We start from the raw sequence: 25,362 nt of genomic DNA, 5'->3' as shown, positions 1-25,362 counted from the left end.
CTCTTTTCACAAAACGTTTGCTTATGATATTTAGAGGAAAGATATGGAAAGTTTGCATAACACATTAATGCAACATGTAGAGCTTTGTTGTGATGCTATTCCACTAGAGATTCTTACACTGACTACATTAACCCCCAATGGTATCGGTCACACTCTAGTAACTTATGGTTACATGTGATTTAATTGGACTCGTGAGAATGCCAGTTGTACTTTAACAAAATAAAGAACCTTATCCTGCATCTGCACTCTGTATATTCCCTATATATGACAATAGTTTACATACTCAATCTGCCATTACTATTCCACACACATACACACAAAAATGTGTTGTGAAGAAAATATGAGCAGTGTTTCCTGTGCAGAACTTACAGCCACAATATAGGGCATTGTGGGTGTGGTTATTCAGTTGATAAGGTGTTATGAGTGGTTGCTAGAATATTTTGAGCGGTTTCTAGGTGGTCGCCCCAAGTCTCTACGGGCCTATTTAAGCTGTGTCCAAAATCGCCCCCATATCCTTAAATAGGGCATTATTTGACGGGACAGCCATTTGTAGTGGTGTCCAAAACCGTAGTGGACATTATCAAGTGCACTCATTCAATCCCACAATGCACTGCAATAACGAGTAAACAACTGATGTACATTTAATGGCTAGTGAATACCCATAATGCACTGTGATGCTCGCGCCAAATGAATTCCTGCGTCTCGCTAGAAGATGTTCTAGCTGAATCATCCAGCATCCATTTTCCAAACCACTGGTCCAATGTGGGTACAGTGTATCATACAGGTATAAATTCCATTTTAATTGATTATTAAATTGTTTAATTAAGATTTTTACATGCTAGTTTCTAATGACATAGTTTAAGATAAATATTTTAATTACTACTGGAGCTGCCAGTTTGCTAAGTTTCAAATGATTATAATACAGCAAGCACAAATTATGCAAAAGCGGCAGCCCTTCTGGCACACTCAAGTGTCTGAATTCACTCACTCGTTTCAATCTCTCCTTCAAGTGGACTATATTAGTGGAGTGATAGGGAATAGTGAATGAGGGTATAGGGGGCGATTTCAGACACAGCCCATGCAGCCAACATTTACATGTGGGCCACATGTGGGCCTTGATGGGCTGTCACGTAAGGCTCTGCATGGCCAACCGAAATGGGGCCCAGAGAAATTTGTCCATCGGCTGCACATGGGCCCCATGTATGTTAGCCCATTGAGGCCCCACTTAGATGTTTATTATATGGGCTCACTTGGGTCCCAAATGGGGCCAAGGTGGGCTACACACAAAAACAACATGAGTGATTACACTGGACCCACAATTGGCCCCTGTGGGACCACAGTGGGTGAAAACTGGGTCCCTTTTATTAATTTCTTTAAAGATTCCAGTGATACATGATAAAATTACATGATCAATTATTTCAACTGTAAAGAAAATGACTTCAACTCGGAATGTGTAAATCAGTGTTTCCCAACCCTGTTCCTGCAGGCACACCAACAGTAGCTGCATTTTGTATGTCTCCCTTATCTGACCCATATATTTCTGGTCTTGGAGTCTATACTAATGAGTTGAATCAGTTCTGCTTGATAAGGAAGAGTTAAAAAATGTGTAGTGTTGGTTGGTGTGCCTCCAGGAACAGGCTTTGGAACCACTGATTAAAATCCTTTTTTTATATCATTGAACTTCAAGATAAAACCTCTTGAATGCATCAGGATGAAAAGCTCTTATTTCTGGGTCGTACAGACTCCTCATCTTCCTACCCAAAGAGTAAAGAAAGAAAAGACAGAATTAGTAATATTCGGCTGGTCAAATGTGCAAAGAGCATAAAGCATTTATTCTAATGCGGTGGTTCTTTATCCTGATCCTGGTTAATGTTGTCTCCCCTATTTAACACATCTGATTCAGATCAAGATTAGAAGATTGCTCCATTAACTCAATGGAGTCAGATAAGAGAGACACAAAACTTGATAGTTAACTACAAATATTATAATTTTCATTCTTCACATTCTTCGTTAGGTTCGTAAATTCTTGAGTCTGCCATTACTGAATAACAAAATCTTTCAAAATTATCCAATTATATAAAATCAACAGCAAAACGTTGTTACTATAAAATTAAATATACATATCTTACCTTGATAGAGAGTTTATATCCCTTGACAATTTAGTACAATATATTCTCTTTAAATGTAATATTTGATTTTGACCAAGGAAGCAAGTTTACTCAACATGTACACTTCAGGCAGATCCATAGACCACCACAAAGCAACACGATTGTGATGTCATAGCAGGTCGTGGTTAATTTACGCCCACCTCACACAACTCTATAGTGTATGATATTAGAGTTATTCTGACATTTAACTGCATTTAATTCTTGTAGCAACCTAAACTGACAGTTTTTTTTACACAGTTTTAGTTTATTGTATTGTTATCATTTTAATTTAAAAATATAATTATATTTAATATACATATATTAATATATCAGTATTTAATATTTGTTTACATTTATTTTTTTAACAGCCCAAGCATACATACAGGCCTATAGAATAGTGTGTAAACAAATTTATAAGGAAAAATTTTTGTAAATTATAAATCAGCTCCATATCGGATTGATTCCAAGTGCTTATGGCGTTCCATGTAAACCCATTGCAAGGGTTCAGCCATTAGTGGGGACTCGTTCAACGTAAGCAATGATGTACATCCGAGTGAACGAGACTGAGGGAGGTTAACGAGGGAAGAGCGTTTAAGGTGGGGAATGCACCAATATGAAAATTTTGACTGATACCAATAATTTTTTATTTTTGAAAGCCGATAACCGACATATTGGCCGACATATCTAAATCCACATTTTAATATAATTTGAGAGAGCCTGATTACAAAATCAGAAATCTCACCAGTAATAGCCATGTCCCAAGCACACAATTATAATGATGTTCTCACTATAATTTTATGTATAGACTTGTACTGCACATGTTGCACTTAACTGTATTTTCCTTTTTGAAGTGATTCCAATCATATTTCAAGCAATTCAAAACCATCATGGTGAACAGTGTGCATCTGAAGTGTCTCAGCTATAATCTGTTATTCATCGGCTTTAAGATATCAGCCAAATTTTCGAATTGGGCCGTGACGACAACATAAAAAAGTTAACATATATCGGCCGATACCGATATGGTGGCCGATATCTCGCGCACCCTATTAAAAATTGGACTTGAACGCAGCCCGTGTGATTTGCGAAGCTCCCAATCTTCTGGACGTATAGATGTATTTGGTAGGAGTAAAGTGCATCAACGTGGCCTAAACAACCACATACACTTACAGTAGGATCTTGTATGAGTGATCGGATTGCAGCATCGTACTGTACCCATTAGATTCTGATGTGCCCCCCCCCCCCCCCCCCCCAACAAACTTGCTGAGTTACACACCAAAGTTTGTTCAAATCTCTAATCCTATGTATGAGCAATAGTAATGGTTGCCTTAGCGAGCACCATGCACTAATGACATTACATTCAGTCTTGAATGGCTGCTGCGTGTTAGTCAATCACTTTCTGTCAGTTTATGTAATGGCAGTGTGCCAGAGATCAATGCTGACTCTGATGACTTAAACACCCGCATGTGTCGTTTTCATTAATGCTCAGCAGGGACCTTTACACCTTTCTACCATGTCCCGGGAACCTGCTCTTGACCTTTTAGTTATTTTTTGTTACGCCCAATTCAATTTTAGATCAACAGTGCGCTGGCGCTACCTATGTTATTTGACCATCTGGTGTGACTAATGTCAAGACTGCAGGCCAGTTATTAGTAACCATTAGTTCAGGAGGTTAATTGAATGTTAATATCTAAAAACAGCAACAGAACATGCAGCATGTGATGTTGGTCTGTTAATGTGAATTAAATATCAACCACTAAACAGGATGTTTATTCTTCAGAGCAGAGTGTTACAGAGAAGATCAAGCAATTAAAAATAAATACAAAAAATAGCATATATAAGAATGGTTTATTGCTGTCCTTCATCTTTTTTGATACTTCTATCTCTGCAGTATACGTCTGTATACTGTGCACATTTTTGTAGAAGCGCTGTAGTATACAAAAAACACAGTTGTGGGTAATAAATCCCACAATGCACTGGCCCGAACTCAAACTTTCATTTCCAATGTGACAAATTAAACATATCCACCGTAATTTTGAACATTCCATCCTTTCCAGAAACAGTTCACTCGGATATACATCACAATAGGGGAGAAAAGTCGATCACAATTTCCGTTTCATGCCGACTTAAAAATTTTGCAGTGATAATCGGTGCATATACAAGGAAAATAACAATTGCAGTGACAGCATTATGAAGCTACTGTACACCGCCAGGGACATCTTGATTAATACACTGTAAAAAGTGAATAGGTGAAATTATTTTAGTTTAGTTTAATATTTAAAAATTATTAAGTTATAAACTTGTATTTACTTGAATTGACTTCAAGTTCACATAACTTAATTTTTTCAATTATGCACGATTTATTTACTTAATAATTTTAAGGCAGCGGGTTTCCTCACTATTTTAAGTTAAAGCAGCACTAAGTAGGAATTCCGTTTTTGTCAAACAGCGACCCCTTGAGTCGCTGTGGAGTACTTGTACTGTCGTGAATAGCACTCACGCAGAGATGGCTCGCACTCACGGCCGGATCCCCTCCCCCTGTACACCGGTACCTGTTCAGTAGGATGGACGCTGTAACGAGTGGAAATAAGGTGTGGCCCCTTTAAGAGCTGCGCGCGCCCTGTTTAACTGTCGGCAGTCTGTATTGTATGTTCGCCTCGAACACCATATGTATACGGCGCCGGGTTATTTCTGTTTGATGCTGATTTTATCAGAGTTTTATCAGATCTGTTTTTTGCCGTAAAGCAATTCGTTACCTCGCGAGACCTGATATCACATGAAACTTCCTAACACTGAGGCTGCCGGCCCACCGGCCCAAAGTTGCAAGGGTTGTTTTGCGGCTCACATGCACCAGGGGGGTGCGAGACGACCACCATTCAACACGAAATCAGTAATATAAAAATTACAATGACTCCAAAGCTGTTCGGTTAAGGTAAAAAAGTTACTTAGTTCACCTTTAAGTCAACTGATCACTTTTTACAGTGTACTTTTACTGCATTTGCTGTTTGAAGACTTTAATAGCTGTGCCCAAAGTCAAAGTTAAGAGGAAGTAGTCCACTTGTGTAGTTTTAGATCTGACATTAGGGAGGTGGCACTCGCTGCTCTGGCTAGATGTTGATCAAAGACCTACTGGAACTGAAAACGCCCAACTGTTCTTTACACCATACTGAGTTCAGTGATTTATAGCTAGTTGCCGGCCAACCCCCATCCCCCAGTGGTGCAAACAGGTGCATTTCAAATATATTTATTTTCACAGGCTTAATATGTTACAAAGATAAAAAGAGAGTTCCACCAAACCCTTGATAAACTATTTCAAAAGAAACTCGGGGTCACAGTTCCTTGAGGGTTTGTAGGAATTCAAAGACCCCTGTCAGAGGGGGACGACTCGAGTCTTTCCAACAGCAATCAAACAGACAGTGTTTAGGAATACAGCCATGTCCACTGCGAATGGGATATTGGGTATATCCTATTTCTATTTTGGCAAGAGTCTCAAATTTTTAGGGCCTGCTTTCCTGAATGGTGGCATTATTTTTTATGACAATTATGAAAACGATTACCACAAAAAGTCCTGCACTAGCATTTCATTACAGTAATGAGAATGCCAATTTTCTTGCATTACAGAAATGTGAATGAGCTCGTTTTTTAACATTACGGTATTGACAATAAGAGATAAAATTGTGATTTTTAACACGATTTTTATTATTGGAATCACTATGGAAATGAGTTCTGGAAAAAAATCCTAATGGTCCTAAAATTGCCTACCGGTGCCTTGCCTTGCCTATCAGTGAAAACAAAAACTAATCATTTAATAATCAACCACTAAAAATCCATATTGGTCTATTATGTTTTTTTCATGTTTTTGAACAGCAATACGCTGATTTCACGCAGCCGCCATTTTGAAATCCAAAGCGAGGCTCCGGTGGGAAGAACCCCGGAAGTACAGATAGACAACAATGCCTTGTACTACCAACCTGAAGCTGCTGCCGCGATTTACACTATTGGATGTTAATATCCAATATAGGATATGCATATAGTTCGTTTCTGCTTCTTTTTTTACGTTCTGAATTATACATATATATATAAAAAATTATTTATAAATGAATTTCACTGTATATAGTCTAAAGTATGAAAGAAATGTATGTACAATTTTTAGAATAACTAATTTCTATATTAAACACAACAATACGCCATCGCATTCGCGACTCTCCTATGATTAAAGGCGACGCTTCCGGTTTTCTTCCCACCAGAGCATTTTAAAATGGCGGCTACGTGAAATCAGCGTATATCTGCCACAGCAACACAATCTCATAGTAATTAATTTATAACTATTTATAAGTTTTGGGCGGTGACTAATTCATATGAATTCCCACAGTCTTGTCGCTGTTTACACTCCAGTTATGGGGTTGTTTGCAGGTGGTCCTTCATGATTACTTAAAAAAAGTTTTTTTTTGTGCGTTTCACATTGTACAAATGTATTTATTTACGTTTTACCATGAGATCAGGTTGGCCACCGTGCACATATTTATCCCACAGCACTGCTTTAGCATTTATGTAGACTGTGTAGAGGTAACGTTAAGCATGTGTGTTGACCATACTCACAGTATATCATTTATTATCCAGTTAGATCATCTGCATCTGCAATCTACACAACAAAGACACAAAGGCAAGCAACTGAACATCAGCATGTTTTCTTCTGACTCAGGCTGAGGCTAATTGGTTGGCTTTTCTCCAGCAGCTTCTGTTTGCCGACACACTCAGTTAGCTATAAGGACTTTACTCAATGTTATGCTGCGGTCAAGGATTTCAACTGCTCAGTGTCTTATAATTAAGCAGATATGACAAGGCATAGTCCTGTGCATCCCATTCTAAAAGAAACACAACAACTTTGCTTTCATTTGTAATACTACATCCTGTAATATTGGTCACCAATTCTTCTACACTCTTAGAAGAAAAGGTTCTAAATATTTCTGTCAGACGCTTCATATATAGAACATTTCAGGGGTTCCCATCATCATTTTAGGAATCAAGTTTAAATTAATTCATGTTTTTTTTTTAATTCATTTTTAATTTGAATGAAATTGTATGAATTAAACAGCTCGTAAACATACTTCGTCACTAGAACAAATTTAAATAGCCCGTTAAACATAAAAGTATTGCAATCATTTAAGACATTTCTCTTTGTATAGAGACTTTTTTGGCAGAAATGGTTCTTTAAAGGTTATCGGTAATATGGTTATCATACTGCTCATAAAACATTCACTACTAGGCTTAAGAGATATAACCAGTTTAGATCTCAAGCTTACTAACTGAAGACGTTACTGTAGATTTACACAGTAATAAACACGGTACTTCCTTGGATTAATGATGTATTGACTCATTATTTAAATTTTGAACAAAAAAAGTTACATAGTATACACCAAAAGTGTACATGTTCTTAGCTGATGCTTTCTCACCAAATAGAAATTTTGTACCACACTGACAGCAACAACCTTGTGAAACAAACGTAACTATAATTTTCAGCAAAGTAGATAATCTGTTATGCATAATGTACATAATAAACCACTTCCCTCCCTGGCACCGCACAAATCGGTTTCTAAGATCAATTATTCAAAAATATTTGACTGCAGAAGGTCCTCGAGAACATTGTATGTGATGAAAAATGTCAAAGCTGCTTCTTATTCACCTCGTTTTCCCTTTTATGTCATTGGATCTGTTTTATGCTAAGCACAGACCCAGCTGAGTGTAAACGGGCTGAAGTTGAGCTGTGATGGACATGTGCTGTGCCCATCAGCGGCTGTCTGATCGAATGCAAGAGACAGCAGCCTTACAAAAGGCAAGAGACCCATCGCTCATCTCGGCTGCGTCAGGAAAACAGATTCAATTTGTCAGCCCTGGAGACTCTAACCTTGATAGTGGAAAAAACTGACACAAGCAGTGCAGTGCGTACAGTAGTCATATACTGGACTCTAATTTACTACTAGTGCATGCTGTGTTAATGCCAAAAAGCTACTTTTGAAAATTGTTTAAATGGAAACACAAGTTCATTGAATGCTTTGTTTATTCAATCATTTAAACAAATGTTGATAAATACATATTTACAGGTCTATATGGGCAGATTGGCTTGCCCTTCTAGTCTTTGGGTAACATTTGCTTAGTGAAATGGTATAGATCAACATTTCCAATAATCCATCAGAAATCAGTCACTGCATGCCATATAATAGCCTTACTTCAGTGTCTTAGGTTTCCAGTATGCTACATTTACTTTTTGTTTACACACATTCCAGGTGTTTTACACTTCCATCATATAGTTTGGAATAATTACGATTTTTTTAAGGTTTTTGAAAGAATTCTCTTCTGATCACCAAGGCTGCATTTATTTGATCCAAGTATACTTACAATTATTACAATTGTTTTCTATGATAATATATTATGTATATAAAATATAATTCATTCCTGTGATGCAAAGCAGAATTTTCCGCATCATTACTCCAGTCTTTAGTGTCACTTCAGAAATCCTTCAGAAATCATTCTAATAGGCTGATTTGCTGCTCAATTATTTGGTTCTTATTATTATCATCAATGTTGAAAACAGTTGTGCGGATTCATATTTCACAACTTGTATGTCTTATTATTTGTAGTTGTGTTTTCTATTAAAAGTTACAATTATAAGTTAAGTATTTGCTAAGCTATGATGTAATTGAAAGGCAAAGCTTTGCCTCCGCTTGCCTGCTAACATTACAGTGTTGATGTAGTGTTTATGTAGCCCTTGCATTTGTAAGACTGTTCCCCGCCCCTTAGGAAAATTATCAATGATTTTGTGATGGATTACTGTTTGTATTACCATAGTTTTCCGACAAATATGATTAAATGGCGGACATCATATCTATAAGGAATAATAAAACGTACCACTCTGAAACGTCCTGTGAAATTCATACTTCAGCAAAATCCTCTTGTTCGTTAACATTGTCAGGGTCTGAATCAAGCTCGAAATGGTTTGAAATTGACACCATCCTTATTTATTTTTACACTAGAGAAAGAACACGGGTTATGAAGGGGCGGGACATTTCCCAAACACGTGCTAAGCGTGCCAATCACAACACACTGGGCCAGCTAACCAATCACAGCACATGTCGTATTTCGGAAGGCAGGGCTTCATCAAAAAACAGACTGGGGAGAGAGGAGCTGTAATAATGTAAAATATGTAAAAATAATGCGTTTTTTGAACAATCAAGCATGAAAACATATTCTAGTACACCACAAAAACAAAATCAAGACTTCGTAAAAGGGCATAATAGGACCCCTTTAACTTCTTCATCTTTTTATAGTCTTACTTACCACAAACTTTGGAATGGTAGTTATATCATGCTTTCCACAAAGAAAAAAAAGAAAGAAGCACAACTGTTTTCGCCATTAATAATAATAAGCAAATGTTTCTTGAGCAGAAAATCAGCATATTAGATTGATTTCTGAAGGATCATGTGACACTGAAGACTGGAGTAATGATGCTGAAAATTCAGATTTGCATGACAGGAATAAATTAAATTTTACAATATATAAAATATTACTGTTTTGTTGTATTTAAAAAAAAAAAAAAAAAATATTGGCTTGGTGGGCATAAAAGACTTCTTTCAAAAACATTAATAATAGATTAATACTTTTTCCAAACTTTTTACCGGTAGTGTGTATTCCAGTGATAATGAAGTTCACAAAAACAAGGATAATGCTCAGAGGTCGTCTGACTCTGGGATAAATGTGGAAGACATGGATGATATGGGCTCAAGGGAGATGCTGGGAAGTATCAGAGGAGCACTGTCACCAACCCAGCCTGAGGCGGTTCTGTTAAAGGTGGGCCGTTTGACCCCGGCAGGTGCTCTGGCCATGGGACTTGGAATGGCGTGGCCGGGTTCCACATCAAGAGCTTTAACAGGGGCTTTGGGTGCCTTGCCGAAGCCACCAAATGGAATAGCCACCCTTCAATTAGAGAAGTGACAGTAATGAGAGCTTTATGGTTTTGTAAGACAACTCAATAGAAACAATCACAGCAAAAAGTGTAGTATATACTGTAACCCTGCAACATTTTAGATCATTTTACCCACTTCATCAGATTATCTTGCTGACTGGCTCTAATTCAGATACTGCTGGATGGCATCTTTCTGCTCATTAAACATGTTCAGGCAGGTTTCCAACATAATTAAAAGTCAACATAGCACAGCATTTGTAAACCATTTTTTTTTTTGTAATTTGACATATTTACATATGCGAGAGAATATTCATGAAAAAAATGGCCCATTATTATTTTATCCGCTGGGAATTGATTTGATTGTGAAAATTGGGCATTACACTAGAATGGACCAGAGCAATAAGCTGAGCATGATCTGTAGTAATGTTATGGTAACTAAGGATACGTTTCGCACGACAACGATGTACTAAAAACGGAAACGTTTTCCACCCGCGAAAATGACAAAAAATGCAAAACCTCAGCAGATTCATCATTGACCATATTTATAAAGACTTTGCCTTATTGTGGAAGAATGTTGTATTTGGCTTTTATAGAAGTCAAAGTGTACTTCATTATAAATGTATTAATTCTTTTGGCAAAATTTCACATTCATAAATGTAAATTCAGTGCCAAAAAAACTAATTTGGTACTTTTTCTCCATGAAGTTGTTCATTATATCAATCTGATTTCTGGCTCCAACAACAAAACGGCAGTTAAAACTGTCAACATATGGTCCTCTTTCTATTTGTAATGGCCCATCCTGGCAAAACATTCTGTTTACGTGTTATAATCTTGTATATTGTTATGTATATTTTGGTTAGTCACTTGTGATTTGTACCCTTTTTTTGCAATAAAGATGACTTATAAACTAGATTTTGTATGGTTATTTAGATTTCTTACAAGTTTTGAGTAGAGCACAGACCTGTTAAAGCTCTTGTATTGAGGTATCTCATGTCTGGTGTCAGGTTCAGGCATGCGGGCGACCAGCGTTTCGGCCAGAGAGGGGTCACTGACGAGGGCCTGCTCCCAGGGGGACTGGTAGGATTTGGGCATTGCTGTACAGTTGAACTTCTCTGCTGGAACATCCTTCAAGGGACCACCATAGCCTGTTGAAAGCATGGGGGAAAAAAGATTTATTTGACCATAAGGCATAAACATTTACAAGACATGCTGAATGACAAAAAATGCTGATAAAGAAAAACATGGAAACACTTTACTTAAAGCCCTTATACACTCACCTAAAGGATTATTAGGAACACCTGTTCAATTTCTCATTAATGCAATTATCTAATCAACCAATCAAATGGCAGTTGCTTTAATGCATTTAGGGGTGTGGTCCTGGTCAAGACAATCTCCTGAACTCCAAACTGAATGTCAGAATGGGAAAGAAAGGTGATTTAAGCAATTTTGAGCGTGGCATGGTTGTTGGTGCCAGACGGGCCGGTCTGAGTATTTCACAATCTGCTCAGTTACTGGGATTTTCATGCACAACCATTTCTAGGGTTTACAAAGAATGGTGTGAAAAGGGGAAAAACATCCAGTATGCGGCAGTCCTGTGGGCGAAAATGCCTTGTTGATGCTAGAGGTCAGAGGAGAATGGGCCGACTGATTCAAGCTGATAGAAGAGCAAGTTTGACTGAAATAACCATTCGTTACAACCGAGGTATGCAGCAAAGCATTTGTTAAGCCACAACACGCACAACCTTGAGGCGGATGGGCTACAACAGCAGAAGACCCCACCGGGTACCACTCATCTCCACTACAAATAGGGAAAAGAGGCTACAATTTGCAAGAGCTCACCAAAATTGGACAGTTGAAGACTGGAAAAATGTTGCCTGGTCTGATGAGTTTCGATTTCTGGTGAGACATTCAGATGGTAGAGTCAGAATTTGGCGTAAACAGAATGAGAACATGGATCCATCATGCCTTGTTACCACTGTGCAGGCTGGTGGTGGTGGTGTAATGGTGTGGGGGATGTTTTCTTGGCACACTTTAGGCCCCTTAGTGGCAATTGGGCATCGTTTAAATGCCACGGCCTACCTGAGCATTGTTTCTGACCATGTCCATCCCTAACCTGACTCCGCCAGATGGATTTGCTCCGCATATCCATCTGGAAACCTTCCGTTGAAGTAGTTTTGGTAAGGGGCGAAAATACTGGTTAGCTGATTGGCCTATGTTGGTGATAGACGGGCCAAATCAACCAATCAGATCAACGAAGCATATGACGTACTAACAGAGCGTATCTTTTCCTCTGAGAAAAGCCTCCAGAGCAGTGTTTTGCTCTTCTTTCAGTGAAGAAATACTCTGTAATTCCGATAAAACTTGCTCGATAGCCACGCTGATGCTAGTTTCATCCGCTGAAGCCGACATGTTCTTTAGACTGAACTGACGCGCTTCTCGTTGCGTCACACCTCAACCCGCCTCAAAGCCAACGCTGATTGGACGTTCGTTTGGTGAACTGCTCCCAAATTTTCTTTAACGGAAAGTATCCAGACTGATCTGCGAGTGAAACCTTGAAAGCTCGCGAGATCAGGATGGTCTCACGAGGCTAGTCCATCCCTTTATGGCCACCATGTACCCATCCTCTGATGGCTACTTCCAGCAGGATAATGCACCATGTCACAAAGCTCGAATCATTGCAAATTGGTTTCTTGAACATGACAATGAGTTCACTGTACTAAAATGGCCCCCACAGTCACCAGATCTCAACCCAATAGAGCATCTTTGGGATGTGGTGGAACGGGAGCTTCGTGCCCTGGATGTGCATCCCACAAATCTCCATCAACTGCAAGATGCTATCCTATCAATATGGGCCAACATTTCTAAAGAATGCTTTCAGCACCTTGTTGAATCAATGCCACGTAGAATTAAGGCAGTTCTGAAGGTGAAAGGGGGTCAAACACAGTATTAGTATGGTGTTCCTAATAATCCTTTAGGTGAGTGTATACAATAATGCATAATAAAAGGAGTTTTTTTAATGCATTTTTTGACATTTCTAATGCATTAATTATGCCTTATAATGCACCTATTATCTCATGAATTATTGTAACCCTAGCTATTATAATACTTATCTATTCATTGAACACACCTTTAGAAAATATAATGCATTAAAACGCATGACAAACAAAAAAAAATCAGATGCAACAAGGAATCAGTAAATATAATGCACTTTAACTTTGGTTACAATTATTTATGAAAAGATATTATGCATAATAACATACATTATGAATACCTGTACAATGCATTATACATAAAGGCTTTAAGCAAAGTGTTACCAAAAACACAGTTAGGGATTAAAAGACTGACATCTGAAAGACATCTGAAAAAAAAAACAAGAAGTTCAAGTGAAAACAAAAGTGGACAAAGCACGTGTCAGAAAATGAAAAATGAGCATTTAAAAGAGAGAACAGACAAATGTAGAGCTCTCTAATTGAATTGTTACTGGTAAGAATAAGTGAAAGTGAATCACCCCATCAGTTTACTGAGCTTAGGCTTCGTTCACACTGTGAGCCTTGTTGCTCTAGAGCAGGGGTCTCAAACTCGCGGCCCGCGGGGTGATATTTTGTGGCCCCCTACTTGACATTAAAGTTTAATGTTAGTGCGGCCCGTCGTTGCGTGTGCCGCAAAAAAAAAAAAAAAAAAAATGTATCCCTTATGAGCTACCATAGATAGTCTCGTGACAGCTTACGGAGGGTTTGTTGTCAATAGTTGTCATAGACAACCGCGAAGTACAAACATACTGCGCCTGGAAAAAATGAGCGCGTCGCTTCAATTATGAGCGCGCTTGCCGCGCGCCTACATTTGAAATTACGAACTTGAGCGCGCAAAATATGTGAGCGCGATATGTGAACGGCCCCTTGGCGAGCTACCACCAATCAGACCACGAGCTACTGGCAGCTCGCGAGCGACGTGTTGGAGAGAGACCCTGCTCTAAAACAATGTGAGAATAATCACTTTGAGCTTGTAATATGTGTCCAACAGGTTCATAAGAAGGTTTGCTTTGATTTGTGCAGTCAGTAATTTGAGACACTATACAAAGAATTCAATAAGACGGGCAGACATGACTGCAAATATTTGTATTTCAAAAGCAATAATTGTTTTTCTAAGTATAATAAAAGGAAATGTGCCTTCCAAAAAAAACATTCAATATCATTAATGTGTTGTATAAAGAAAATAAAAAGGACATAAGCAAATATAAATATCACAAATATGTGTTATAGACAAAGAAAGTTTGTAAAATGAACTTCAACTGTCAGAAGGACAGCTCATGAAGAACCAATCATGTACAGAAAGGAATGTTCAAATTCAGAGGAACTGTTCAGAAGAAACGTTAATAAATATTGAGAAGATTGGATCAGTTGTGCTCCTTTTTTGGAATACTTGAATACTATTTTTTTGTGGAATACTTGATGCGGCCCAGCCTGACCCAGACTCTACCTCTAGCGGCCCCCAGTTAATTTGAGTTTGAGACCCCTGCTCTAGAGTGACAAAATGTAATATAATAAGAAATAAAAGAACAGAAAGAGCAAACCCACTGTATCACGTGCGGGGTGTCGTTTTTTAACACTCATGGCACTGGAGATTTAAGGGAACAATCTTTAATAACTCAGAAGAACATACTGGAGAAAAAACAAAGCTACTATACTAAACATTGATGTGACCAAAAATGAACTGATAGAACTGAGGGCCCTCATCCTTCCCTCGGGTCATTTTGACCCGAAACTCATTTTTAAATTATTATTTTTTTTTTTTTAAATTGGGTGTTCATCGGAGTGGTCCAAGACCCTAGGACTTTTGTCGGACTTGAACCACGAATACACAAAAAACTTTTGTGGTTGAAATAAAAAAAAGTAATAAATCCTTCTCTCGCGGGTCAATTTGACCCCCTTAGAAATGATTGGAATGCGAGGAATGCTTCAGTACACATAGAAAAACCTAAAAATGCTCAAAATTCATTCTGAAAGAACTGACTTTAGGACCCAGCGGAACAGCTCATTTGATCCAAATAGAGCTATAAGGCCATCTAGTGGCAAGAGTCATGAAATCTCATGTTATATATGTTTCTTCCACAAGAGGTCGACACAGACACCCAATGTAAGATATTTTGAGCTGAATTAAAAGAGTTATGCATGCAATTTCGTTGTTTTGAATCTAAGTTGAAAGAATGTGCTTAAATCATTATTTATTGATAAAATCTAGTAATTTAAAGGTGAACTAAGTAACTTTTTGACCTTAACCGAACAGCTTTGGAGTCATTGTAATGTTTATATTACTGATTTCGTGTTGAATGGTGGTCGTCTCGCACCCCCCTGGCGCCTGTGAGCCGCAAAACCACCCTTGCAACTTTGGGCCGGCCTCAGTGTCAGGAAGTATCATGTGATATCAGGTCTCGCGAGGTAATGAATTGCTTTACGGCAAAAAACAGATCTGATAAAATTCTGATAAAATGAGCATCAAATAGAAATAACCCGGCGCCGTATACATGTGGTGTTCGAGGCGCACATACGATACAGACTGCCGACAGTTAAACAGGGCGCGCGCCGCTCTTAAAGGGGCCATACCTTATTTCCACTCGTTACAGCGTCCATCCTACTGAACAGGTGCCGGTGTACAGGGGGAGGGGATCCGGCCGTGAGTGCGAGCCATCTCTGCGTGAGTGCTATTCACGACAAACAAGTACCCCACAGCGACTCTAGGGGTCGCTGTTTGACAAAAACGGAATTCCTACTTAGTGCTGCTTTAAAGGTAAATAACATAAAAAATCTCCAAAAAATTGCATTAAAAAGTAGAAAAGAATATTGTCCAAAATAAATTAAATAAGCTTTATGGACCAAAAAAAAGTATAATTTTAGGACTACGGGTCATTTTGACCCGCGAGGAAAGAATTTGTCACAAAACGCGAGGGAAGGATGAGAGTTAAATGCACCGGGAGAGTATCAACGTAAAACAGAACAGGTAACGATAACTGGTAACTAAACATAGAGAACAAGAACATAACAGAATAACACTATGAGCAATAAAACATTAATATAATAGAGTCTTGAAAGAGATTAAAGCAAGACAATAAAGAGTTCACACATGTTTTTCCAACCCGATCACACTAAATGCGTCTCTATAGCACGCAGTGTGTTTCTGTTTATCGTGTAATTTATACGCGAAAATGAGTTTTTACGTGCATAGGATACGCATGGGTTGGTTAGGGTAGGTTTAGTAGTGGTGTGGTGGGGTGCGTGTGTATTATAGCCTACGTTTGGGTAGAATTAGTGGTGTGGGGTGCGTGTGTATTACACGCAAATGAACTGCGTATCAAATGCACGCGAAAACTGCGTATCATATGCGTAAAAACTCATTTTCGCGTATAAATTGCACGATGATGCACAATGGGTGCTATTGAGGCACATTTACCGGTACGTGAGAACAGGCGGGTTTCTCACAGCTCATTCTCATTTTGGACCCCTTCTCTCAGAACTTTCTCAGTTGTGTCTACTTTTATTTCCCCTAAGGAATTTTAGAAGAAACATCTGAGACACTGTTGATACTAAAAAGAGAGATATATGAGAATCACAAGTCTCCTGAGCTTAGGAAAAGCAACCACTGAGAAATAAAAATTTCTTCTGGGTACACCTATGACTCCTTTTATTTGATCTATTTATTTGTTTGATCTGCAAGTACAGTTTTTTTTAAAGGTTTTAAGATTTGAAGTACACTACAAGTGCACATTCAGATTTGAAGTACACTACAAGTGCACATTCAAGTCCACTTCTTTTTCACAAGGGAAGTTAAAAAGGTAATATTGCTACATTTTGTGAGGGTTTAGCTCTTTAGCTTATTATACTACATTACCTTTAGGTTATTGTTATTCTGTATGACCAGCTAGCACACTGTTAGCTACTGCTCCAGTATTGTTAGCTTCTACAGTGATATATTACTGTCTGGTCATCATTTAATCTACAGTAAAAGGCTTCACAAGGTTCTAAAACATGCTGTGGGGGGACGGAGGGGGACCCTTCAAAAAGAGTATACCTCAAATCGCTGTTCACTGGCAGGGCCAGCAAGCCCAAAACAGCAGTTATGTAATGTGGGTGTTCTGTCACATATCACCCTCATACTGTGGACAATCTCCTTTCTGAGTTTTTTGGCTTCAAGGTTAAAAAAATGCAATGCTGAGGGTCTGGGCAGTTCAACGGGCCTCAGAGAAATGATAATACAGCAGGGGGGATTCGTTTTTAGACACTGTTTTCTGCAGTGCTCTGACACATCAAGATGCTGATGAGCTATGAAACATTTCTCATTAGGAGGCAATTTATGCTTGCTGACTAGTGGCACAGGAAAAAGTAATCCACTCAAAAATGTCGAAAGATGGTGTTAGTGAAAAATATTTGAGACTTAATTCCTTTCTTTGTAATGCATTTACAGGTAACTAACCGCCCAAAATATGCCATGTCAAATCAAAGTTCAGTTTTAGTCTAATGATGTCCAGCCTAGAAAAATGAACATTTATTCAAATTTTATACTTTTTTATTATTATTTTTTATTTTTTTTTATTTTGTAAGCATATTGCATAGTGTGCTTGGAGACAATTGTTTGATTTTTGATATCGCAATGAAACATTCCAAATTGTGCGGACATAATTTTTGGTCATGCAAAGAGATTATGAACACATGCACAAACAAGAGAGAACCAATGCAATATTAATAACTCGTTATGTTGTAGTCAATGTGTTTTTTTCATGTGAGCTTTTTGTCATTCTACGAATTTAATTTCGCATAGTAAAAAAACCTATAGCCATAGTTTGCCTTTTTTGCCAAATAATTTTGTCAGATAAATATTGTTCTGTATAAAATATAAATATATATTTCCCCCTTCCGGATATCACTTTTAAATGCATAGCGTGAAACCAGTGTCTGCTCTCTCTCTCACAGTGACACTATATCATATTAATCTTGTTTATTTATAATCAAAAATTCATCTGCCGGTCTTCGTATCATCCCCTCCCCATCTTAATGAAGCCTCAAAGACACTAAAATAGCTGGACGTGCGGTAAATGTGTGCTCATCCACCAATCTAGGAAGGATGGCAAAGCCCCAAGGCTAGATCAGGGAGTTTTAAGGATAGGATCTGTTTAAGATGTTATCATGGACAGCTGCGTCTCTGTGCCACCACTTAAAGGACACAGGAAACACTTAACAAGCTTCCTGTTAGGACACTACGGCCACTGTTCACACGGGAATTACATGCTCAAGATGTAAATGATGTAGTGTGCAGCATGTAACAGTTAATGCTATATACTGTATATTAAATACATCACAGAAACAGTACATTAATAATCAAAGTTTACATTCATTGTCACGTGTGGGCTCTTTTGGTTTCCGTTTCTCTGTTCTGTTCCTAGTGATGATTATTATGTAATTATGACAGGTTTTTATTTGTAGCACCCTCTATTGGCAGATTTTGACATTATTTGGTGTGCATCTTCAGAATATCCTGTTGTCTATGGCTGAAACTGAAATCGCCCCCTAAACCACCACTCATTCACTATTGATGTCACTAATACGGTTCACTTGAAGGAGTAGATGAAAACGAGTGAGTGAATTCGGGACAGTCGTTGAGCGTACATCGGATGTACAATCGTTATTTCAGTGCAATGTTGGATTGAATGAGTGCACTCAATAACGTCCACTATGGTTTCGGACACCACTACAAATGGCTGTCCCCTCAAGTAACGCCCTATTTGAGGGTATATGGGGGGATTTCGGACTCAGCCTATGAGTTTCATACGGAGCCTAAAAGGGGCATGGTGATGGGAAAAATATGAGATCGCAGGAAAAAATATGTCAGTGCTTTTGCATTCCCCCGAGAAACTATGCATTCGCTCGCAAAACCTTTTTGAGATTGCAAAAGCGTTGAAACATAAAACATCTCATATTTTTTCCCATCACCATGTCCCTTTACAGCTGGGGTGTCCAATCCTGCTCCTGGAGGGCCAGTGTCCTGCAGAGTTCAGCTCAAACCCCAGTTAAACACACATGAACCAGCTAATCAAGGTCTTACTAAGCAAACTAGAAACTTCCAGGTGTGTGTTGAGGGAGGTTGGAGCTAAACTCTGCAGGACAGTGGCCCTCGAGGGCCGAGCTTGGACACCTCTGCTTTAAGGGCTCTGTAGTATCAAGTTTTGTTCATTGCATTGAGCAGTGTCATATGGCGCTTTTCCACTACACAGTACCAGCTCGCCTCGGCTCGGCTCGACTCGACTCGCCTTTGTTTGGTTTTCCACTGTGTAAAAGTTGTACCTGTACCTGCTTTCGGGTACTTTTTTTCGTACCACCTCCGGCGAGGTTCTAAGCGAGCTGAGGCGAGCTAAGCCGATACTAAAATGTGACGTGAAAACAATGCCGACTGCTGATTGGTCACAGAGAATCTGCGTCATCATTGCACGCGCCAGATGGAGTATCCAGAAGAACCCCGCCATTTTTAAATAGTTTGGCCAGAGATAGTTACTAAACTTACTACTATTATTATGGCAACTCGGAAGAATACGTCGTGGTCAAACGAGGAGGTGCAGACATTCCTTTGTTTGGTTGCCGAAGAGAGGATCCAGCGAGAGCTTGATGGGGGAACGAAATGCGTCGCTATGACGACCGGGTACTATTTGTGGCGGTACTTTCTGCAATGGAAAACGGAGCGAAAAGCGAGCCGAGTCGAGGCGAGCCAAGGCGAGTCGAGTCGAGCTGGTACTGGTAATGGAAAAGCGCCAATAGTCAAAATGGCCAAACTAGACCATTTAAAGGCACACTATGTAAGATTTTTGGATCAAAATATCCAAAAAGCACTAGAATATTGTTATATTATACATTTTGTTGAGTCCTGTACTTACATGATCCCAAATGTTTCTAAGAATGTTTAAATCCAGAGAAATAAGCAGTTTTAACCAGGACACAGACTGTGTCCGTGCGTCGCCTATCAATGACATCATACCCGCGTTACCCCCGATTTCAGGTTTTATTCTGTAGAAACCATGGAAACACCAAAGACGCTTTAATATATTATGTGTTTTATTAGACAGGTCAGCCACTGTTTGGATACATTCATTGACAGAAAACGAATCATTATTATACAGCTCAACACAGTTAGTCTTTTTGTTTAAATTTAGTTTTCTTGATTTACCGTGAGTACCATGTTTTACCTAATATCAATCTAGCTCACTGCAGTGTGCAACAAGTGTCTCATATAGTAGCCGCAGAGCAAACGCACAGAGTAGCATTATAACAACTTTCCGCTCTAAAGGCTTTCGTAACGTTAATAAATCTTCAATACATTACCGGTCATCCATGAAAATGATTTCTGTCCGAGGCCCGTCATATTCTCCACCGGCTGTAGAGGTGAAGACAAAAACTCCCATGATTCTGCGAAATCGAGGCGTCATCAAGCTACGCCTTTGTTTTGAATAAACAACCTCTAGTGGCGAAAAATTACGTACTGTGCCTTTAATTGGCTTATATCTTCATCAAAAGAATTTTGATAACTTTCATCAGGGTTTTGGGATGACCAACGCATGTGTGTGGGGGTGCCTGAGTAGTGAGGGGGGATTTGGAACCATCCCAACAAAGTTTGAGGTCTCTACAACTTGTGATGTCTGATGCCCAGACATCCCAGATGTGATGCCCAGATGCCCCTTTAGGGCAGAGTTCTTTAACCCTGCTCATGACCCACTGTCCTGGAGAGTCAAACACACCTGAACCAGCTAATCAAGCTCTTCAGGATCACTTGAAAATCACATTGGTGTGAAATTAGGTGTGCTAAAGCAGGTTGGATATAAACTTTGCTGGACAGTGTCTCCAGGAGCAGGGTTGAAGATGTCTGTTTTAGGGCAGAAAATTCACAATTGGCAAAAAAAGCATCAGTAGGGGTTCCTGCACCTTTGGTCCTTGGACCCCTTAAAAAAAGAAATTGCTGTGGACTAACCTGGGGCAATAGTCTCAGGGTTGAGTGTATTGTGTGCCTGGTCAACTTCAAGACAATTTTCATGATTTGTTGTCATAATGTTTGTCATTTCAGCACTTGGGCCCAGAGAAATGGCATCAATCTGAGAAAAGAAAAACGGAATGGTCACTACAATGAGAATTTGTGGTTATTTGAATAGGTCCACACACAGACCTTCTGTGCTTTTGGACCACGGACTCTGTGTTCTATGTAACAAATGACACTTACGCTGTGCTGTGTGTTGGCTTCATTCTGAATACTTTCAAAGGTGTATTTCTCTGAGCGCTTCTGACGCATCTTAAAGAGACGGGAGCCCCTGTTTGATGCTAAGGAAAGTTCCTCCAACATGATTTCCTTTGGTGCGCTAACTTTCCTTCCTAGATCCATCTCTGCTTCTGTGGAAAAGAGTAAAAACTAAGTAAGTTTACAATATATACGTCAACACAGCAAGGCACCAAACCCCCAATCGCTCCCCGGGCGCAACAACAAAATGGCTGCCCACTGCTTGCAGTGTGTCTGTTCTCTACTCTCTACTCCTAATGTGTGTGAACTAACTTGGATGGGTTAAATGCAGAGGACAATTTCAGACTATGAGTTACCCTACTTGACCATCACATGTATTTTAAATGAAGTAATCAGTTGGGCAGCCATAAGCCCTATTCGGACGGGAATAGGGCTTATGGCTGTTAGTTTTACAATGGTAGATGGAGTAATGTAATTTTACCACAGGATGCCTGTAATAATAATGGCCAATTCGCACATAAAAAATCTCAGTAAGCAGAAGTGGGAGGGGTAACTCAATTTACGCACCGCCAGGGCTGTCAAAAGGGGGGCCCGTTTACACGACACAATTTTTAAATAAAAACAAAAAAACCTTTTATGCGTTTTGGCCGTTTTTAGTACATTGTTGCTGTGAAAACATACCCTCACTTCCTAGAGGGCCACAGCCCTGCAGAGTTTGGCTTCAAACTTAATCAAATGCACCTCATCCAGCTAATCAAGTCCTTCAGGCATGTTTGAAACTACAGGTATGCGTATTGAAGCAGGGTTGGAACTAAACTCCAGGAACTGAGTTTGACACCCCTGTAAACTGTGGTGTTTATCACAGCAGTGTTCCTGACAACTGATCAACAATTCAATTTAGTTGTCAGTTGCCTTTAGCAGAGGCCCAATTTGAGTTATTGAAGGCTGTAATGCAGGTCACTTGGGAAGCTCTTACAGGCATATCAAAGGATGAAAATTTATCCTACTGGTATGTTCTTACAGCTGTCAAGCATCATCTTGCCGTCAGCCACTGGATGATCAGTTGTCCGCTCCCCGAAATAGAGTTTCAAACAGACAACTACAAAAGGATTAGTTGCTCTCGGTAGTTATACATCTCAACGGATCAGTATTTTTAGCTGTCCAGGGTGTGGTTAATCTAATCACTAAACAAATGTGATTACTTAAATCTTAACAGTATTTTAATGTAATATAGTGACATGATGTGAAGGCCGAGTATGGTAACCCATACTCAGAATATGTCCTCAGCACTTAACCCATCCAAGTTAGTGCAAACACATTAGAAGCAGTGAGTAGTGAACAGGCGCACACACACACACACACACACACACACACACGTTTACTTAGCTATGTAAATGGAAAATTGTTTAGACATAATTGGTTTTAAACTGTACAAACTGTATATTCTATCATTTTTAAAAACCTTTAATGACTTTATTTTTAGGGAGGTTTTTGGAGATTTTGTCAGGTTTTGGTTACTTCTACAAATTTGTCCCGAAAATATAGTTAAGTATAGGCACACACACAGACACACACCTGGAGCAGTGGGCCTAAATGTCTAAATGTACCATAGCTTGTTTGGGTTTACAGTATGTTTATCTTACTAGGTTTATATTAACTTGAAAGCCTTTTTAAAAATAAAGAAAATAAATTATTTTATTCAGAAAGTATGCAACAATTAAAAGGGCAAGTAAACACTTTTAATATGTTATAAAATATTTGTATTTTAAATAATGTTCTTTTGAACTTTATTTACCAAAGAATCATGAAAAAAAGTATCAGTTTCCACAAAGATATATTAATTAGCACATCTGTTTTCTACATTGATAGAAATGTTTTTTGAGCAGCAAATCAGCATATTAGAATGATTTCTGAAGGATCATGTGACACTGAAGACTGGAGTAATGATGCTGAAAAAATCAGCGTTGCATCACAGGAATAAGTAACATTTAAAATTCATTAAAATAAGTGCAGCTTTGATAAGCACAATAGATTTTCTAAATACATTTTAGTATCTATATATATATGTGTGTGTGTGTGTGTGTGTGTGTGTGTGTGTGTACACTATACTATACCACACACACACACACACACACACACACACACACACACACACACACACACACACACACACACACACACACACACACACACACACACACACACACACAGGTTAGTAATAAATCAATGGTAGTACCATCAGTGGCATGGATCTCTCTACAAATAGCAGCAGCCTGCATTTTCCTCTCCTGTGTTGACATCAGAGTATGCTGAGACATGCTGTCTGTGGAAAACAAAGTTAGGGAATGTGAATCTACAACATTTTGCCCCTTGCAATCTTATACATTTTCAACCACAACAAACAAACAAACTCATAATCACATTCATAGTCCAGTGGGTGACATTTATTAGACCTGCTGAAAGGCTGACACTAGCACATCCCTTTAAATAACCCAGAGCAACTAAACATGACGTCCGAGCGAAGGCATTGCCCCCTGTGTGGTTCTGCAGGGGACTGTGAATCGATATGCCTGATATAGAGACCCAACTGGAGAGAACGTGGCAGCCGAAGGGTGTGATGTCACACCGTGCGGGATTACCAGGGAAAAGGTGGTGTGTCCACATCCATTACTGTGCTGTTACATGCTATTCGCTAACCATGTTATAAAGACTGTAATGTCTGATGGAAAGCTTCTCAGGGCTGAATTCGTGTTAAAAAAATCTATATTTTGAAATTATGTGTATATTGTATGTGCACTAGTGTACTTTAAATCTTAAAAGTATATTAAAAAAAAATTACTTGCAGATAATAATTATGACAAAAAAGGCCACTTAAGTGTACTTAAAATGACTTAAAGATAGTTGACATAATGACTTAAAATGCACTCTCTTTAAGTCATTATGTCAACTATCTTTAAAAGTACACTTATTTTGATTGGTTGACTAACATCCTAAAGCACATGTAATGTACTTGATTATAATTTGACCTGCAGTTTGTTATTTATTATTACGTTTAAAGTTAATATATTTTAAATGTACTCAATTTCAATTCATACATTTCAAATGTGCAATTGCATATAGGCCTATTTAAATACATATCAAAATGGGTTAAATTATGTTAAAGTATATTTTAAATTTACCACAAGTGCATTTAGCAGTACACTTTAACAATATTATAAAGAGAGTAGAATTCCAAGTGAAATAACATATATACTTAAATCCTACTTAAGTGGGTCAAAAACCCAACTAATTGCATTTAATATAAATTTAAACTAATGCATTTTCATTTAATTGTAAATAACATGTACTTTCATGCCAAAAAACATTTCATTCAGCTGAATATATTATTAAAATGTCAAATATATTATTTCCGCAATAAACACTCTTTTTAAAAGTAAAAAAAGTCTAAAGTGTACTTCTTTTTCTATAGGGACCATGTCCCCCCCTCCCCCTTTAGTAGAGTATACTGTACCTTGACCTCAATATTTAGTCTAAGGCCTTTTAGTTCATTCTCTCAATATGTTTTATTTGCTAAATACACAAACTACATCAACATGTGAAGCCAACAGCATGCACATATCATAAATGAGCAGAATAATCAGTACAGGCTAATGCAGTTCAGCCCCATATGCAGTCTATCGGGGCTAGTGACGACTGCGACCTTACCGTACTGCTTTGAGACATTATTGTACATCATTATGTTGATGATGGCAGTCAGAAAAGTTGACAGAACTTTTTAACACACTGTACACACAACCCACACATCCCTGCTGCATAAGCACCTGAGGCAGGGGCTCCTTACCTGCGATGTGTCAGGTTGTGTCAGTATCCTTTAACAGAGGTAAGTGGGGTCAGTCTGGATCAGTGCAACCTGTGCTTGTTCCCTCTCTGACCAGGACTGAAGGACTCTGGTGGAGCGGACTACAGGGGAGAGGGGTGTCAGAGGGAGGGCCAGCT

At 38.7% G+C, this 25,362-nt stretch overlaps 1 protein-coding gene across 1 annotated transcript; it reads right to left on the bottom strand.

Annotated features, from left to right (window-relative positions):
- Positions 1 to 9,726: 9,726 nt before the first annotated feature.
- Positions 9,727 to 25,362, bottom strand: myoz2a (myozenin 2a). Its single transcript, XM_056240366.1, has 6 exons — positions 25,208 to 25,362; positions 23,603 to 23,689; positions 21,352 to 21,518; positions 21,106 to 21,226; positions 11,066 to 11,249; positions 9,727 to 10,115 (listed from the first exon to the last, which is right to left on the bottom strand). Exons 2-6 carry the CDS (start codon positions 23,682 to 23,684, stop codon positions 9,869 to 9,871), a joined length of 801 nt encoding a protein of 266 aa, XP_056096341.1. The 5' UTR covers positions 23,685 to 23,689; positions 25,208 to 25,362; the 3' UTR covers positions 9,727 to 9,868.

The sequence above is a fragment of the Rhinichthys klamathensis genome, unplaced genomic scaffold, assembly GCF_029890125.1.
Source record: "Rhinichthys klamathensis goyatoka isolate OS25496 unplaced genomic scaffold, OSU_Roscu_1.1 h1tg000593l_1, whole genome shotgun sequence".
Taxonomy (NCBI): domain Eukaryota; kingdom Metazoa; phylum Chordata; class Actinopteri; order Cypriniformes; family Leuciscidae; genus Rhinichthys; species Rhinichthys klamathensis.
The sequence above is the reverse complement of the archived record's forward strand: the minus strand, read 5'-3'. Positions and strand labels throughout refer to the sequence as shown.